The following is a 17447-nucleotide window of genomic DNA, read 5'->3' on the forward strand; positions in this document are numbered from 1 at the left end:
GTGAACAAACACATTTTTTGAAGTGAAGTACTGAGAAAATAAACCACCTAAACATCCTAAAACTTTAGGTTTTTAAATGATTGCAGCATAATTTTAGTAATTGCTAGCATCTTGTATGTGTGCTCATGTACTTAGTGGTACAAAAGGTTCCAGAAAATGCACAGTGGCACATTTCAAAGGAAATGTTACCTAACTTCCTGCTGCTAGGAGCTTGTTGGTATGGGTTTGCTCAGTGTGGTAATAAATCTAGAGTCAATGTCAGCGGATTTAATACCTTCAATTCACAACACACATAGGAGACCACTTTTTCCTTATTTCTCTTTTCTGAGGTTGAGCAGTTAATTGATTACATGCAGTTGAATTAACATTAATTAGGAGCCCTGCTAGTATCCCTGGACTTGTCTATAGATTAACCTATTGTTGGGTTTGATCTCCTGCTGCGTGTTAGGGAAGCTCAGCACATTGAATATAGGGCTCTACTAAGTCAGCGAGCTACAAACTGAGCTCATTTCCATATTCAGAACCTTAGATGTGGACAAAATGTTCTGCTCTTTTTACGATGCCTTTGCATGGTAACATGGAACAGAAAGGTCCTCCTGAATCATATTTCCCGACACTACAGAGAGCTCTGTTGTACAACCACCTCATAGATTTACCAAGCGCCGTATCAAAAACAGGTATATTTTTGTTCCCACTAATTCCATGAAAAAGCTGTTTCAGAATTTGATTGCCATAATGACTAGAAACATTATTCTAATTTCCTGACTAAATTTATCGATGAATAGTTCATATCTGTTTGTTCTTGTATCAACATTGCCCTGCAAATTAAATGGTTTTCATCCTTCATGTTTACTTTCCTGATGTATTTATAGAGAGCACTCCTACCTCCTCTCTGGTTTTGTTTTATTGAAGTAAACAGGCTGAGCCAAATCTGTTCATATGAAATGCTCTCAGTCTCTCTGCTGACCCACCTAATCTCTCTGCTTCAATTCAACCTCGGCTTAGCTATAGAGCAATTAGAAACTTTCACAATACTCCAAATGACAGTTCACCCAAGTCTTAAACAATGACACTGATCATTGTAAAGTATCCCTACTTTAAATGAAAATACATCTCCTGAGGTATTTTCTGGACTTTTGATGATTCCTAAGCACATATCATCACCAGATTTCAATGTTCTTACTAATCTTATCAGGACTCCTAGAAAAACTAACAAATATCTTAAAACCAACCCTTAAAGACTGACATCTTCCTTTCAGCCTTAGATAGCCACCTTAGTTGTGGCTATCTCTCTTCACTATATCTCTCCAAACCTCTGTATACTTGTTCATCCTCAGGTGATACTATATCAAATGCTTTATGGAAGTTTTTGTTTGTTTGTTTGTTTTTTGTTTTTGTTTTTTTTTTTTCCTAAAAGCAAATCTCTCTGGCAAGTCTGAACTTCCCTAAAGTTTTGCATGTGATTGAGACCAGACTTACAGGTCTGTGGTTGGGCAGATCATTTGTCTTCTTTTCAAAGACAAGCAATGACAGCCCAGGTTCAGCTCACCTGACTTTAAAGATTTAACACACAGAGAGATGGGGATCTAGAGGGAGACAATTACGATGTGACTTGTCTCCACAGATACCTCTCTCACCAATTTATAGAGGCAGTCTAAGCCAACAAGCCGCTCACCTAGGATCCCTCAAATAAATGCCTCCAGTAGGAGGCCAGGCCCACATTTGCTATTTTTTGAAAAAACTTGCTACTAGATTTTATGTATTAACTGTTTCAGAATTTCAGATGTTGTCTTCACAAAACCATAACAGGGAGTTTTGCATTTGTTGCTGCTGGCATAATTTCTGTTCTGCCATGCATGCTGTCCACCTTGCTTTTGTCCACGTGATGAAACTATGGTTTGGACTGATGGAAACTGATGGTCACGACAGGCATACTTTGAATTTGCGTAATTTAACTGAAGCTCAGTAGGATACCAGTCACATCTTTTCCCACTTTCGCATTTATATCACTGAAAAATTTTCTGCTCTTAAAATTCCATTACAGTATGAGGCAAGTACATCCACTAAGTAGAAATTTGGACTAATTTTAGCTGAAAGGGAATATGTAATTGATTAGTAAAAACAACAGGAAATGGCAGAAAAAGCAGGTCAGAAATAATCAACTAATTAAAAAGCTTTTCAATTTATTTGTTCCATACATGTGTGTGGAAAGAAAGGAAATACAAAAGTGACAAAGGCCTTCTAAAAATACTGATAAAAAAAGCATTGGATACTTCAAGATCCCTTCTCCTCCCCCCCCCCCCCCCCCCAAAAAAAAAAAGACATTTCATACTGTAGTATCTTGTAAAATTTTATTAATTTCAAGTATTGTTTTATTCATTTCATTCACTAAGATCATCAAAAGCCATCAGGTCCAATCCACCACGCTTCTGCACGTTTTTCTGAATGACCCCGTTGCAAAACAAACTTTTTTTTTTTTTTTGTCATAGAGAGGTATGGGCCAGCTGAAAACTACATGATGATTAGGAGTTCAGATTTTTTATTCTTTCTTTGCTAATTTCATTCAAAACCAAACTTTTTTTCTAATTTATTTCTAAAATTTCAGCAATTTGGAGATTCCTCTGCCCCAGTTAACTAAGGACTATATGGAACTATACATAGGCAGTCTTTTTTAAACACAGTTAACTCTTATTTTGTACAAAATAAAGCAAAACTGGAATAGACTTAAAGTCCAAACAATAATACACAGAAGGATAAAGAGATGTAGCTACTATTTTGCAAAGATTTTGTAAATCCTTTCCAAATCTTGCCCTAGGCCAGGAAGCAACTAAGACAAACTCTTAAAATGGCACTGGACAACACCCCCTTGTTGAGGAGAATCCTGAGTTTTGATTAAATGTTCTGTTGGGCTATTTAGCATGTATGCAGCACTCTTTTGTAAATTATTGTTATTTTTATTGTGTAACAGGTAAAATAAGGTGTTGAACTTAGTTTAAGTATTAAATTATTGGAAATGGTACTGACTACCCTCAGGTAGCTTACGGCAGCAGTTGAGAACATATAGCCTAGTGGAAAGGCTGTAAGAAGGAATGAGAGTATTCACTTTTTCATGAAAATTTATTAAAATTTATTAAATTTTATTTATATATATATATATATATACACCCACACTGAAAAGACGCTCATGCAATCTGAAAACTACGTATCTCTGAAAAAAAAAAGACTTATGAAAGCATGTAGTCACGACCACGGTAACGTATTTCCTGAAAACTAATCTCAGTGAAAAGCCAGATCTTGATTTCTCCGAGTTTCTTCCAGGTTAGCAGCGCTGATCAGGAGGCTTTAAAAGCCAGAACCCGCAGCAGCGTTGAGGGCCGCGCATGCGGGCCGGGCTAGGCCGGGCCCCGCCTCAGCGCTGATGGCGGCGGGCGGCAGCCGGGTGCGCTGCGCCATGCGGGGCCGCTGAGCTGCTCGCCCTGTGCGGGGCTCGGCCGGTGCGGAGCATGGTGCGGGGCAGCGGGGCGGCGCTGCGGAGGGTCAGTGCGGGCAGATATTAGGCAGGGAGCGGGGTGGGATGGACGGACAGACGGACACGGGTGGGACGGACGGACACCGGTTGCCCACCCCTGGCCCCAGGCCGACGTCCCTGTGAGGCGCCCTCCGCGCCCTGTCCCCGTCCCTCAGCCCGGTATCGTTGCCGAGCATGAGGTATCAAACCTTTCCCTTCCTACAAACTATCTGGAAGGGTTGCCTGGCAGTTTTCTGTGCTGTATTTTATTGCCAAAGCTTTCAGTGAAAAGTTCTGCCTCAGGTGTTTCAGCCCCGCTGTGCTTCATGCCTAAAACGAAAGATAAACAAAGCGTATTGCTGATGTGAAATATGTTTTTCTCTCAGTATGGCACCTTCATTGACGATTTGCGGCTCTACGTCAGAGGAGGAACTGGTGGCATGGGTTACCCTCGTCTCGGCGGGGAAGGAGGGAGAGGTGGTGATGTCTATTTTGTTGCCCAAGAAAGAACAACCTTAAAGAGCGTTAAGAACCGGTATCCACAGAAGCGAATTGTAGCTGGAACAGGAGCCAACAGCAGGTCAGAAGATACTTGGTCAAAGTTATTATAATCATTTTTCCTGGAGAGCAAAATCCCAGCTTAGCTTACTCTGCCTGGTTTAATTTCTCCCAGTGTTAGAGCACTGAAAGGTGAAAAAGGGAAAGACTGTGAAGTTCACGTGCCACCAGGGATTTCAATTCTCGATGACGATGGGAAGCAGATCGGTAAGGACTTTTGTTTTGCTTTAACATATCCTAATAGGTGCTGTCATGTTTATTGACAGCATCCATCAGACTCCTAAATGTACTGATGTTTTAAGATTGCACACCTCCCAAAATACTTTGTTTTCCTTTTAATGAACAAACAGAACTCAACAAACATTGCACTGCAAAAGTTGTTGGACAAGCAAAGACCCCTGCCAGAAATTAGCGGTAGGTAGTTTGTATCGCTCTATGCAGCAGAAAGGAAATTGGTCTTGAAACAAGTCTTTCACTTTGGAAGCCGTTGTGATCTTCCATGGGACCACTAATGACCTTTTACATAAGTCATGTGTCCTTAAGCTCAATTAAATGTCCTCCTGACTTGCCTGAATGTGGCTTAAAAAATACAGATTCTTGCTAAATCTGTATTTCAGACTACCTAAAACAATTTTAAAAATAGTATCTATTAATAACCACCTCATCTTTCTCGGTACAACATTCTTGAAATAGCAATCTGAAAGCATAGAGAAAATTTGCTCCTCATTGAAGATAAACTGGGTTTAAGTGGGAGATCACATCTGACCTCTTGCAGGGGATTATGTGTTTTCAATAGTGACTTTATTTTCAGGAGAAGTTAATGCAGCAGGAGAGAGATTCCTAGCAGCTCGTGGAGGTCTTGGAGGTTCTTTGGCCACAAACTTCTTGCCTTCCAAAGGTCAGAAGCGAATTCTTCATCTTGATTTGAAACTTATAGCTGATGTTGGCTTGGTTGGGTAAGTACTGCAGTTCTGTATTGTAGTTTGAGAAATGACCTTAGAAAATTGACTACTAAATCTGAAAAGTGATTTCAAAGAGATTCTAGAGATAGTTTGAGTGTTATTGTAAGTTTGTCACTTAAATTACTTCCAGTTGGTAAAAATAAGAGCTTAAAGCCATTTAAAATTATTTCTAAAATTTAGAAATGTGGATTATGCTTTTGTGGGTGAAGGGCTTCATGAATCATGGCCATTGGTTTAACATACAGGAATTTAGCAATTGCCGTGATTATCAAGACATTATTACAATTTATTTACAAAGTAAGTAGGAGGTGCAAAATGAAGCCGAGCACAGCTTCCATACTGCACCTTGCACATTCTGGTACTGGCACAAGTGGCTCCTTTCAGTAGTAGTCTTAGAGAATTTCAAAGGCCATGCAGCCTGCTCTCCCAGATAAACACCATGGAATGTGGGAAGGAACTTGGGAGCTAGAGCAATAGGATTGGCATTTCTTTTGCATTCCTGCCTTTAACTGTCTCTGCTTATTAACAACACAGATAAACATATTTATTTGGAGAAAGCTTTTAACAAACAGTTGTGTAAATGTTGGTCTGTCTACCTTCTGCCAGTATCTTCCGCCATGTTCCCTATTCATTAAAGAAAAAAAAGTGTAACGTGAGAAAAGTGGTTTTAGGTCGAAATAATCTTAATTGATATATAGCCTTATAGAATGGAAACTTGATTTTTCTTTCCTTGCTTTCTATAAAAAACTTATAGCTCTGTTAATAACAGAATTTACCTATAGTTAGATAATTTTTCCAGTGGTCTTCAGTGAGTACATGATACAGATTTATTTTTATTTGTTTTACTTCTCACACTCTGAAACAAGAAAAGACTTCTGTGACACTGGTGTTTCTTTAATCCTACACTTTGGCTTCTACTTTAGCTGATGGTTTCCCTTCAAAAAGCATAAAAAGAATCATCAGTTAATTTGAGGAGAATATTTTCTTGTTTTGAGTATCAATCAACCTCTGATAGTTTGTGATTGTCCTTTGATCTCTTTGAGTTTGTTATTTTTACTTCAGTAGATATGCAAGTGGTTTGCTATTAGCTCAGGTCAAAAAAAAAGGAGACTTGAGAAAGGGCTATCAAGTTCGGGTACGGGTTATGATGGGTAGTGTAGGCTGCAATTTAAACTTCAAAGAAGATGCTGCGCCTCAGTGGAAACAAAACACTTGCTTGAGGAGATGACCACGGTAACCTTCAGGTTGTCTTTAAGGCACCTTTTGACATCAGAGAGCGTTAAAACTACCCTCTATAATATTACTGTAATAAGGAGTTTCATTATGTCTTTCTTTTTGAAGAATGTAAGTATTGTTTTTCATTAGCTCACATTCTTACTAGTTGTCCTTGTTAACAGGTTATGATCGTGTGTATTCAAGTGAAGAGTGTATGTTTTTTTTTGTATGATACATTCTGAGTGACACATGCCTTTGTGACCAATAACCAATTGCCCATGGACAGTTGTCTTGATCCCTGTTGCATTGAAATGCTATGATGAGTAACCTTGAATTTGAGTGGGACACAAGTCTTGTGTGGTCTCCTGTATGGAACAGATGGCTATAAGACTATAGTGTATATCTTGACTACAGCATTAGCTTAATGTTTGACAGGGTTCAAGGCTATTAAGTCTTTTACAGCTCATATTAATCTTTAAAATAAGCGTGGCCACCTAGAGCAGGCCATTCCCAGGACCACATCCAGGTGGCTTTTGGTGTTCCCCAAGGAGGGAGACCCCACAGCCTCGCTGGGCAACCTGTACCAGTGCTTGGTCACCCTCACAGTGAAGAAGTGCTTCCTGGTGTTCAGACAGAACCTTCTGTGTTTCACTTTGTGCTCACTGCCTCATTCTGTCATTGGTCATCACTGAAAAGAGCCTGGTCCTGTCTTCTTTGTATCCCCTGTTCAGGTATTTGTACACATTGATAGGACCCCACTGAGCCTTCACTTCTCTGAGCTAGAGTCATGATTCGAGGATAGCTCATACAAGTTTGTTGCGTTAAAAACATACACAAATACATCTCTCACCGGCCTGCAGCCCTTGGAAGCATTGTTGAATGTATAAAAATAATTTGAATTTGATTTAAAAAAAAAAAAAAAAGTAATTATCTGTTTTAAAAAGACAAGTGTGTAAATGAGTCTGTGCACACACACACACACATATATATCAATGAGTCTAAGGTAATACAGTATATTTGGTAATAAAATATACAGGAATCACATATATGTTTATTCACTGTATAAATCCTGGCTTTCCTTCTAGGTTTCCAAATGCAGGAAAATCATCCCTGCTAAGCAAGATTTCTCATGCCAAACCTGAGATCGCAAATTACGCGTGTAAGTTCACGCTTGTATTTTAGTGCTGTAATATTTAATGAGAGCAAGAATTCTTTTCTCTGTCTTGATTTACAGGTTTATAATAAAGAATAGGGGATAACCTTGTTGCATACTAATTATGTTACACAGATTATTAATCAGAAGAAATAGAGGGAATTTGCCATTTCTTTTTACAATCTCACTTTTTTTTCCTGTGTTCACCCTCACAGTGATTGAAACTGCTGGTACAGGGTCTGTTTAGCATTTATTTTAGTATCAGCACGTTTTATTTCTTCTGGGACTCTACACGGTGTGCAGTATCCTCACTCTGCTGAATATGCACTGTTGTGTCACTTTGCATAGGCATCTTGTGTGCTTTGGAAGTAGCTGCCACCTGTTCTTGTAACAGTAAGATTTTGGTTTTGAATCTGTCCACTAAAAATGCTGTTTTTATTAGTTTTCTTTCAGTAAATAAGGATTAGCCATCTGAGCATTCTTTAATTAAAAAGCAGCCTAATTTGGTCTGTGCTGCAGCTGCCTGTATTTTGCCTAGGTTATTTGCCCAGAGTTTTACCTGTGAAAAGGTGTTGTCCTTACCTGCTGTCTCTTCAGATGCTATGTGTTAATAGATACATGTTGAAATCTACAGTAAGGCCCAGTAATCCCATTGGGGATTTCGTGCATGACGAGGTCACTAGCCAGATAGCCATCAACGTGAGCTTATTGAGAGAACTTGGAGGCTAGTCAAAATTATTTAATTAAGCAGATAACTTGCAAAGCAAGCTGCCAGAGAGAAGAATAATGCTTTCAAATACCTACAGTGGTTTCACAGATGGAGGCTGCAGATGTTTGCCCTCCTTCCCTTTCTTCTAAATTTTAGTCCCAGATTTACTGATGAAAACGTAAGTCTTTGCATCATCATCATCAATTCTGCACCTAGTGATAAAATGCAACAAAACAGAACTGGTCTGTGTGATCTCCATTATTTTGCCTGTCTCCATTATTTCTGTTTTAACATCAGTCTTGAGTAAGCTCTGTAGTAGCTACCATTAAAAATAGCACAACTACAGAACCTGCATTTTCTTTTTTTTTTTTCTGACAGCGAGCATAGGGATAGACTGCCTGTCCTAAAATAATCTTGAGGTTTCTGATACCTAGGGCAATAGAAATATTATAGGTAGAAATTATAACCACACAATGTTGAAGGAGACGTTCATCAGCCTTCTGAGTGGAACCAAAAGCAGATGACTGGGGAGGAGTACAAGAATGTAGAAAACACACTGGATACTTCCCTTATGTGGGCTTACATATGAGATTCAGGGAGTTCCTGAGCCATCCACGATTTCTGTGTGTTTAGTAATCTTCTTTGCCATACCATTCTCTCATTTCTCCCTTCTCAAAGGAAGAGTGAAAAGGAGAAAATATGGTGGGGGGGGAAGCTTACAGGGTGAGATAAGGATAATTTAAATAAAGGGAGGAAAAAAAGTCAGTGCAGAGGCAAAAAGAGAAACAATTATTCTTTACTTCCCATCAGCAAGCAGTGTTCAGCCATGTCTTGGGAAGCAGGGCCTCAATAGATGTAGCAGTTGTTCAGGAGGACAGATGGTTTTATAATGAGAGCCTCCTCTTCTTTTTCATCTTTCCAAGCTTCTATTGCTGATGTGACACCATATGGTTGTCACAAACCCTTTAGTTGGTTTAGGTTAGCTGCCCTGGTGATGTTGCCTCCTTACCTCCTGCCTTCCCGCAGCCTACTGGGTTTAGGGGAGGTTGGATACAGTCCTGATGTTCAGCAATAGATGAAACACTGGTGTGATATCAGGGCTGTTCTAGCCACCAATGCAGAGCACAGCACTGTGTGGGACAGGGAAGTTAACTCCGACCCAGTACATGCACATAACAAACTGTTTTGAGTAGCTGTGTGTCTTGTGGCAAGGGGTTCCCTGGCTTTAACTGTGGTGTTTTGAAGACCACCCCCATCGTTTTGTGTGTGTTTTGAGTTTGATGCCACATTTCCTAGTGATGGCCCCTAATGTTTATACTGGAAGAGTACAAGAATCCCAAGTACTAATAACTCCTACTGACCTTGTCTTGCCACTCCTGATTCTGTACAGCCTTTTAATGTTTTTCTTCAGGTTGAAGAGTCCTAGCTTGCTTTGCCTTTCCTTATTTGGAATCTGTTCCATATTCTGGATAATCCTTTTGAGTCCAAGAATTTCTGTCTCTTCTACTCCATTTTTGGGATGAGGGGATCAGTACTGCATGCGATATCAAGATTTGGCAAACCCTTTGGTTTATAGAGTAGCATAATTTTATTCTCTCATTTTTTCTTTATTACTTTTCAGTAATTCTTAACATTCCATTTGCATTATTTTTCTGCTACTGAATACTTGTTTTATGTAAATATGAAGTGAGAAAATTCTGCAACATTTAAATATTTTCTAACATTAACATTTTTTGAAAATGTTAACAACTGTTTTGTTTTCTTCCCCCTCTTCTTTTTCTTCCCATGTCATAGTTACAACAATACAGCCTGAACTAGGAAAGATCATGTATGCAGATTATAAACAGGTTGGTATGAAAGTCCATTCTCGTTGGTTTTTAGTGGTATATAATGGTTATGTATGTTGCTTAACATCATCTCAAAAAGAAATGGAAACATAACTTGAGTGTTGTGTTTTTTTTTTTTGTATGGGTGTATATATAATGCATACATATAGTACAATTACGTGAATTTAATGGAATCTGTGGAGAAAATGCTATTTTATCCAGTAGTAAAAGAACATCTTATATAATATGACAGTAATAAAGCTGTCTTGCTGTCTTATGTGAAGTTGAACTTATTTTGTGTCACTTTAATAAACGGCTTTTCATTTTCCCATCTCTTTTCTGTTTCTAATCCTGCTTTATAATCTTGATTAAAAATAATTGTTTCAGAGACTAACTTGTTATTCGTATTTAGAGGAGGCACATGTTGTGCAAGTTGGCTATACTGAGAGCTCTGGAATAAATTCTCAGAATGAATTTTAAATAGGGGCAAATTTGTCTAGCAGCTACAGATCCATAGTAGTGAATGAAAAGGAATATAGTTGCTATAACTTACTGTTCTGGCTTGGCTGCTCTGACTTTTTTTTTATTATTATTTAAAGAAAAAAAAAATAAAGTTAGAGTTATTGTCTGAACAGCCAGAATAGCACAGTACCTGAGGGGTGAGGTACCTTGGTCTAGTTCCTTTTGTAGCATGCTGGAGCTCTAGTCTTCTGGAGCAACAAACCACCTTGTGTATTGTGAACCCAGTTCCACCCAGCCTCCTCAGTTAATGTTGTCAAATAATTCTGGGGTGCCTAGAATCTTTTATACAGCATTCCCTGGAGGGGGGGAAAGCTAAATGGGAGTCCTACTAGTATTGTCCTACAGAGTTGGACCCCTGGTTCATGTAAGGCTAAAGCAAACATTTTGATTCTTCAAGCTTGAAACTTTGATGTGTTATTAAGTGTATGACACAGGCAGTGCTGGGCTTTCTGCTTCAAAGATAAAAGGCAAATGAATAAAAGGGTTTCACATGAGTTAACCAGGAAAGCATACCCTTCAGTTATGAAAAGACAGAAAACACTTTTCCTTTTCAGAAGGAATAATCTTAGGGGATTCAGTAGCTGATAGTCAAAACCTTTATTTATCACCCTTTAACAAAATTGTGTGTTAAAGGAAGTAAGTTTAATTTGCCAGGCTCTTAAAAATATACAGGATTTCAGGTGATCTGTACAAGTTAAGACAAACGTATCAGTCTGTTGAATATACAAAGTATAGCTTTCTCAGAAATGTGTTTGTCCCTTTGAACTGGACAGTTTGCTGTAGAGATGAATACGTCTAAGAGAAACTTCCTTTATATTCGTTTTAGCTGCTAGTTAAAGGTAACCTATCTTCAAAAATGGTGCTGCAAATAACAGGATTGTTCTTAGTCTGCAAAACTACCTGCCAAGAGTCAGGAACTCTTGCTCTTTCTGCTGTTATATTCCAGGAGGATAACTGCTTGCACTCCTGGCTTGCTTTTCTGCAGCCCGTTTGATGTCATTTTCAATGACCTGTACTTCTTGGGTGATTCTGCATTTCATAGTTTTTACACAACAGTGCTGGGTGCTATATAAGGACTGTCTGGACAACATACCCCTCTCCTAAAATCAAGGGAGCTGCTGATTGTGATCACAGTGAGCAGCTGAGTAAGAGGAAATAATTCAGCTCTCAGTATTGCAACTGCTGAAAACAAGAGGTGAGCAAGTATGAGCAATAATTGAGGTGACTGTCCTGTCATTCACAAGAGGGTGGTTCATTGTATCTTTCTTTTTCTCCGTGCAGAACACTGAAGTTTTTCAAGAAATACATAGCAGTGCAGTTATTTTAGTATATTGTAAAGAAGAAAATAAATGCTAGTTATGTGTTGCCATCTGAGTCACTATCTTTTTACTTGCAAAAAGACCTTGTTATACAATGACACAAAAGTGGAGGATCTGAGTATGAGGCTGGGATTCAGGTCCTAACACAAGATCATGGAAGTTGGCAGATGCTTTCGCATATTTTACCAGAATATCTGAACCAAATGCTGTTTGAGAGAATCTGAAGTTCTATGAGCTCTACAAAAATATTCTTTGAAAGACAAGTCAGGAAAAGAGTGGTGATGCCAGTACAGCACCAGAATGCATCACATCAGAAAGCAGATCTTTCTGTTCCAGCTCTGTAGTTACTCTCTCCCGAGATTGCAGTTCACCCAGCTCTCTCTCATGTCCCTGTAGATCAAAATGCTGAAGCAGGGACTGAAGTATTTAGGAAAATGGTTAAAACGTGACAGAGAAGGGGGAGTGAAACTCACTCATAGCAGAAAGCCCCCTTCAACAGTATGTTGCATGCTGGAAGTCTTAGCATGCTGGCTTGCTGGCTTTGGGCCCTGCTTAATTGAATCCAGTTGTTGTCTAAATGAGTATCAGAAATTTGAAGCCCCTGCTTTTGCCTGTTGCTTTGCTCTGTCTTTGCTTTCTGTGAGTTACTGAGTAGATGTGGGGTTTTTTAGTATTATCCTCTTTTTCAGTCTTCTCTCTTCTTTACAACTGCACATACTCTTTCCAACCAGCAGAGAAAGTGACAGGATCCCTGTCCAGTTTGGCAGCTCTAGCTGGGCTCTGGTTGGCAGCTGGTAGGCTAATCAAAATGTCATTGCAGCTGAAGAGCAGAAGAGAAATTGTTGGAGCTTCTCATGTCCATAGGGGCAATGTTTAGTGGGATTGCATTTGGAATAATGATTCTCTGTAGCCACAAGGAACAAACTTCATTTTCTTTTCCACTGACAGTTTGAATGCTATACAAACTTGATAGCCTGATTTTCCCACATTCTAGAGTCTTTTTGGTCTCAAGTAATAGGTAAACTTTGCAAGATCTTTGCAGAGGAGCTATTACCCTCTATTTTCGAGTTTGCAGCTACAAATAAATAGATGGGGGAACATGAGGAGCACGCTGCCTTTGTAATAGCAGCATTTTGTTTAAATCTGTTCTAAATGTATTGGAACAGCCCATGCATGCTGCCAGAGAACTGATTCTCCATGCTGTTCCAAGGAGTACATAATTGTTGTAACAGGGGCCTCTCAAAATAGATTCTCCTCACATTCCTGTGTCTGGATTCTTTTCTTTATATAAAATCGTAATAGATGTTAATAGTTTAAAATTACTATTTTTGCTTATTGGAAATCTTCTGTTTGAAACTTTTGTTTTCCCAGATACTGGTAGCTGATCTCCCTGGACTGATCGAAGGTGCACATGCAAACAAAGGAATGGGGCACAAATTTCTCAAACATGTAGAAAGAACCAAACATCTTCTCTTAGTAGTAAGTTGAATAAAACCTACAGCTCATTGAAATCAAAGGCTGTGCAGTAAATGCATCTTAATTGCAGTATAGTTGGAATTTAGGAAATTGTTTGTGATTTGCGTGGTTTTTAATAAATATAGCTGCAATACTGTTTTTAGAATGGAAAGTTGAGACGAATGTCTGATGATAAATCCTTAAACAGAATTTATGACTAAAAGTTGCCAATTAATTTAGAGCAGGGAAGTGTTCCAAGCATAATTAATGTTGGTGGGTAACTCTTTTTTAGTCCCTTCCCTCCCAAGATCTCCTTAAAAAGAGGTTTGAAAGTCAGAGCTTTGAGAAGCACCCGGTCAGAACCAAGCACTCTGGGCTTTCAGTGTCTATGGTTTTTCTTTGGTACTTTGGTATATAGTTGCCCCCTGCTATTTAGCCAGGAATGAGGACATGTCCATGGGCATTGCCCTGCGAAATGGTCGATGGAAGACATAACATAATTTCAAAAACAAAAAGCTCTTTTTTTGTAATTTTTTTCAGGTGGATATTTCTGGGTTTCAGCTGTCTACTAAGACTCGTTTCAGAACAGCCTTTGAAACCATATTGCTTCTAACAAAGGTAACTTCTCATCTTCCTAATTGTCTGTCAGTTGTAGTTGTGTGTTGAGCCAAGAAAGAGGTTCAGTTTTGATCAAGAAGTTCCAAATCTTAATGTGTTTTCTGGATTTACAGTACAGGGGCCAATTAACAAGTTTAACATTCTTTGGAATTATAAAATCTTTGTTTTTGTCATGCAGATGAAACTGCTTTACTTTGAGCATAACAGTTCCTTCATTTATCTGTGCAACATTTCTCATGGTGAAGTGACAGTGGAAAGATGCAACTTTTTCAGTTTTCTAGTTCAGTAGCCTTTTAGGAAGTAGAAATGGGAAATGTAACTATACGTGGGTGCAGTTAAAATATCTGCCTCAGTGCCCTTGCTACATAGCCTAATAGAGATGAAACAGGCCCCAGTTTTGCAGGAATTCAGTGTTACCATCTCTTATCCTTACTTCTGATTAAAATAATACAATTTACCTAATTTCAAGTTTAGCAGCTTTTCTCTGTAGCTCTACAACTTGAGATGATGAATCTGCTGATGTTCAGCTTGTTGCTGAGTTTATTTTTAGCTGAGTGATGCTTGTGATTTTTTCTGGTATAAACCGTTGTCCACTAAAATGCTTAAGAATTAAAAAGCTCTCCAAAGAATTTCCTTATGCTTTGTAGATGTGAACTGTTTTCCTTCTGTCAGACTGCTTTGATACATCAACCTTGAGCTCCTGAATAAACCTCAGAGCTCTAGGCGCAGAGACTCTTTAGACAAACAAATGAGAGTAGATGTAACATTGAAGAAGCACTTTTTAAACTACAAATACTTATTAAGGTGTATTTACTCATCTTCTAAGGAACTGGAGCAGTACAAAGAGGAACTTCTGACAAAGCCTGCACTTCTTGCCATTAATAAAATGGATTTGCCTTGTGCAAAAGATAACTTGAATGAGCTAATGAAACAACTACAGAATCCTCAAGGTAAAATATATTTCAGCAATTAACTTTGACAAAAACACTAAAAAGATGTAATTTGGGTAACTTTGTGTTGGCAAGCTGTTGTTAGAATCTGAATGTATTCTTTGTGTGCATCTTGAGTGCTCTGGCCTCACTGTTGGGGAGGTATTTTAATAAAACAGAGCAATCCTGGAATACCTTGCCCATCTATTGTATGGGAGGGTAAACTTCCAGTTTAGCTATCCTGAATAACAATAACATCCTTTGAAAGTGCCATTATGGACACCAAGGTGTATGTACGATTTATGGCTTAAAGGCTTTGGCCAACGCACATGAAGATGCTGGACAGTCCTATGTAGGTTTGCTTCAATTTTGCTGTTACATTGGGGTGAATTTCTTCATATTTCCTGGAGTGTATAAGAACCAGGAAACCTTAAAAAGATTCATTTTTCATATTCTACAGTGTGGAATTTCTTTGCACTCATCTTAAAGTAAGGACATAGACTCAGCTTGTGAGAGCTTAAGCATGGTAGGATACAAGTGCTAAGTTAGTGCATATCTTCTAAGACTTCAGCTATTCTTTAAAGATGAGTTAAGAACCAATACTTCTGTAATAATTCTAGTTATGCTTTTCTATTGTAATTGATGAAAGTTTGTTTTCTAAATTAAATGGGCTTAAGTGGGCTTTTATGGGCTTTGCAGTGATGTGCTGTATGTGTTTTACTGACTCTTTCAATATGATGTTTCAGACTCCTTACACTTACTACAGGAAGAAGTGATTCCTGAGAATACACTCAAATTCAGAGATATAATCCCTATATCTACGTATACTGGAGAAGGAATCGAGGAACTAAAAGCATGTGTAAGAAAATCACTAGATGAGGAAGCAGAGCAGGAGAACGCAGAATATCGGAAAAAGAAACTATTACTTTTACGGACTTCAGGAGAACAAAAGCACAGAGGCTAGCATTCCTGGCTAGACCCAACGCATTTTAATATATTTTTGCATGCACATGAGCCCATTGCTATGCAGACATTTTTATTTTGTTCCTTCTACCATCACTGCCCACTTCTCTGTTCTCCTCCATTACCTTAATTCCTCGTGGCGCTTGGGTAAAGCGGAATGCAGGAAAAGAACAGTTTTTCAGAGTTGTGTTGGCTACTGACTCAGTGAAGTAGAGAACAATGTATGTGCATCTCAAAGCATTGCTTAACAGCTGATGAACCCTGAAATATTGTTTGTCAAATGAGATGGAAAGAAGAACTTCGAGCCGTCAGAGATAGTGAAGGAGCAACTTGAAGCACTTGCGTTTTTTGCTGTGAATGTCAGAAGTACCCAGGAGATGGGGTACTGCTGGAGAAATTTTGCAGGGTCCAGTGCTTCACAGGTGAATGAGTTCTGCTGCTTGGATGGGTATCAGATGGTGGGGTTTTGTTGTTATTTGTAAAGTTCTAAAGGAAAACACAAATAAATGTTTGTAAGGAAGTGACTTGTAGGAGCATGACAAAGCAAGGCTTGTGTCTGGGTATGTGTTTGTGGTTTTTTTTTTCTGCACACATGCTAGTGCCTACTGTAATCCTCTTGACTGTGTAAATCCTGATTCCTAATTTCCAAACCTACTTTGGCAGTTGTGCCTTCTGTGGAGATGTGGATGGATGCTCAGCTCTGAGGATGCACATGACAGCTTTTCAACACAGCTGTACGTTTTGGGGAATAGTTGATGTTCCAGTTTTTGTGTTACAAACAGCATGTTTACATTTCACATAAAAAAAAAAAAAAAAATCGGAAGTCGGCTGTTGAAAAGGGTGTTTTCCACTTCAAAGCTATTCTGATTGCAAAGCAAATTAAGGCAATCAAAGGGTTCCCAACTTGATCCCTCAGTGTATGCCTACTAATCGAACCCTGTCTCTGTACGTTTTTTTAAAAGCAGTCACTGGGAAGAAAGCTATAATTACGCATAACCTATTTATTTTATCATTAGTGTTGGTTTAGGATTATTTACCTGTTTTAGGATTATTTACAGCCTTCCCCTGAACCGGGGACAGCGGCGGGGCCTGAGGCGAGGCGAGGCGAGGGGGCGGCGCGGGGGTCGCTGGGAGTTGTAGTCCCCGCGGGGCGGCGGGGGCAGGCAGCGCGGCGGCGCTGGACTACAATCCCACAATGCCGCGGGGCGCCGCCTCCAGATGGGCGGAGGGGAAGGGAGCGGCGGCTGCGGTGATGATGGCGGCGGCGGCGGCGGTGTTGGAGCCCCGTGTGCGGGAGCGGGTGTCGAGTTGAGCCGGGGAGGTTCAGGTGGGAAATGAGGAGACATTTCTGCTCAGAGAGAGCGGTCAGGCACTGGGACGGGTCGCCCAGGGAGGTGGTGGAGTCACCGTCCCTGGGGGTGTTCAAGGAGAGGTTGGACGTGGTGCTCAGGGACACGGTTCAGTGGTGACAGTGGTGGTAGGGGATGGTTGAACCGGATGATCTGGGAGGGCTTTTCCAACCCTAATGGTTCTGTGACTCACTTTACTGCTTCCATCCTGCTTTACTCAGTGCAGGATGCCTCTATCAATCCATGTAACTTTCCTCTTTTTTCTTTTTCTTCCTTTTGTTTCATTTCATTAGCTCATGGGTAGTGAATTAATTTGCCAGGTTTTGACCAGTTCCAGCCCGCAGCTCTTGTTTCAGCAACG

At 39.6% G+C, this 17447-nt stretch overlaps 1 protein-coding gene across 2 annotated transcripts; it reads left to right on the forward strand.

The window, feature by feature from the left end:
- Window positions 1-3406: 3406 nt before the first annotated feature.
- GTPBP10 (GTP binding protein 10) lies at window positions 3407-16496 on the forward strand. 2 transcript variants are annotated; one of them, XM_084282768.1, is made up of 10 exons: window positions 3407-3536; window positions 3895-4088; window positions 4182-4273; window positions 4878-5022; window positions 7329-7402; window positions 9900-9952; window positions 13144-13251; window positions 13768-13845; window positions 14672-14795; window positions 15521-16496. In XM_084282768.1, exons 1-10 carry the CDS (start codon window positions 3504-3506, stop codon window positions 15736-15738), a joined length of 1119 nt encoding a protein of 372 aa, XP_084138894.1. In that variant the 5' UTR covers window positions 3407-3503; the 3' UTR covers window positions 15739-16496. The 2 variants fall into 2 exon arrangements, with proteins under 2 accessions (XP_084138894.1, XP_084138895.1); XM_084282769.1 differs by having other exon boundaries at window positions 15541-15686.
- Window positions 16497-17447: the final 951 nt, after the last annotated feature.

Source organism: Netta rufina, assembly GCF_964035555.1.
Source record: "Netta rufina genome assembly, chromosome: 2".
In the NCBI taxonomy this organism is placed as follows: Eukaryota; Metazoa; Chordata; class Aves; order Anseriformes; family Anatidae; genus Netta; species Netta rufina.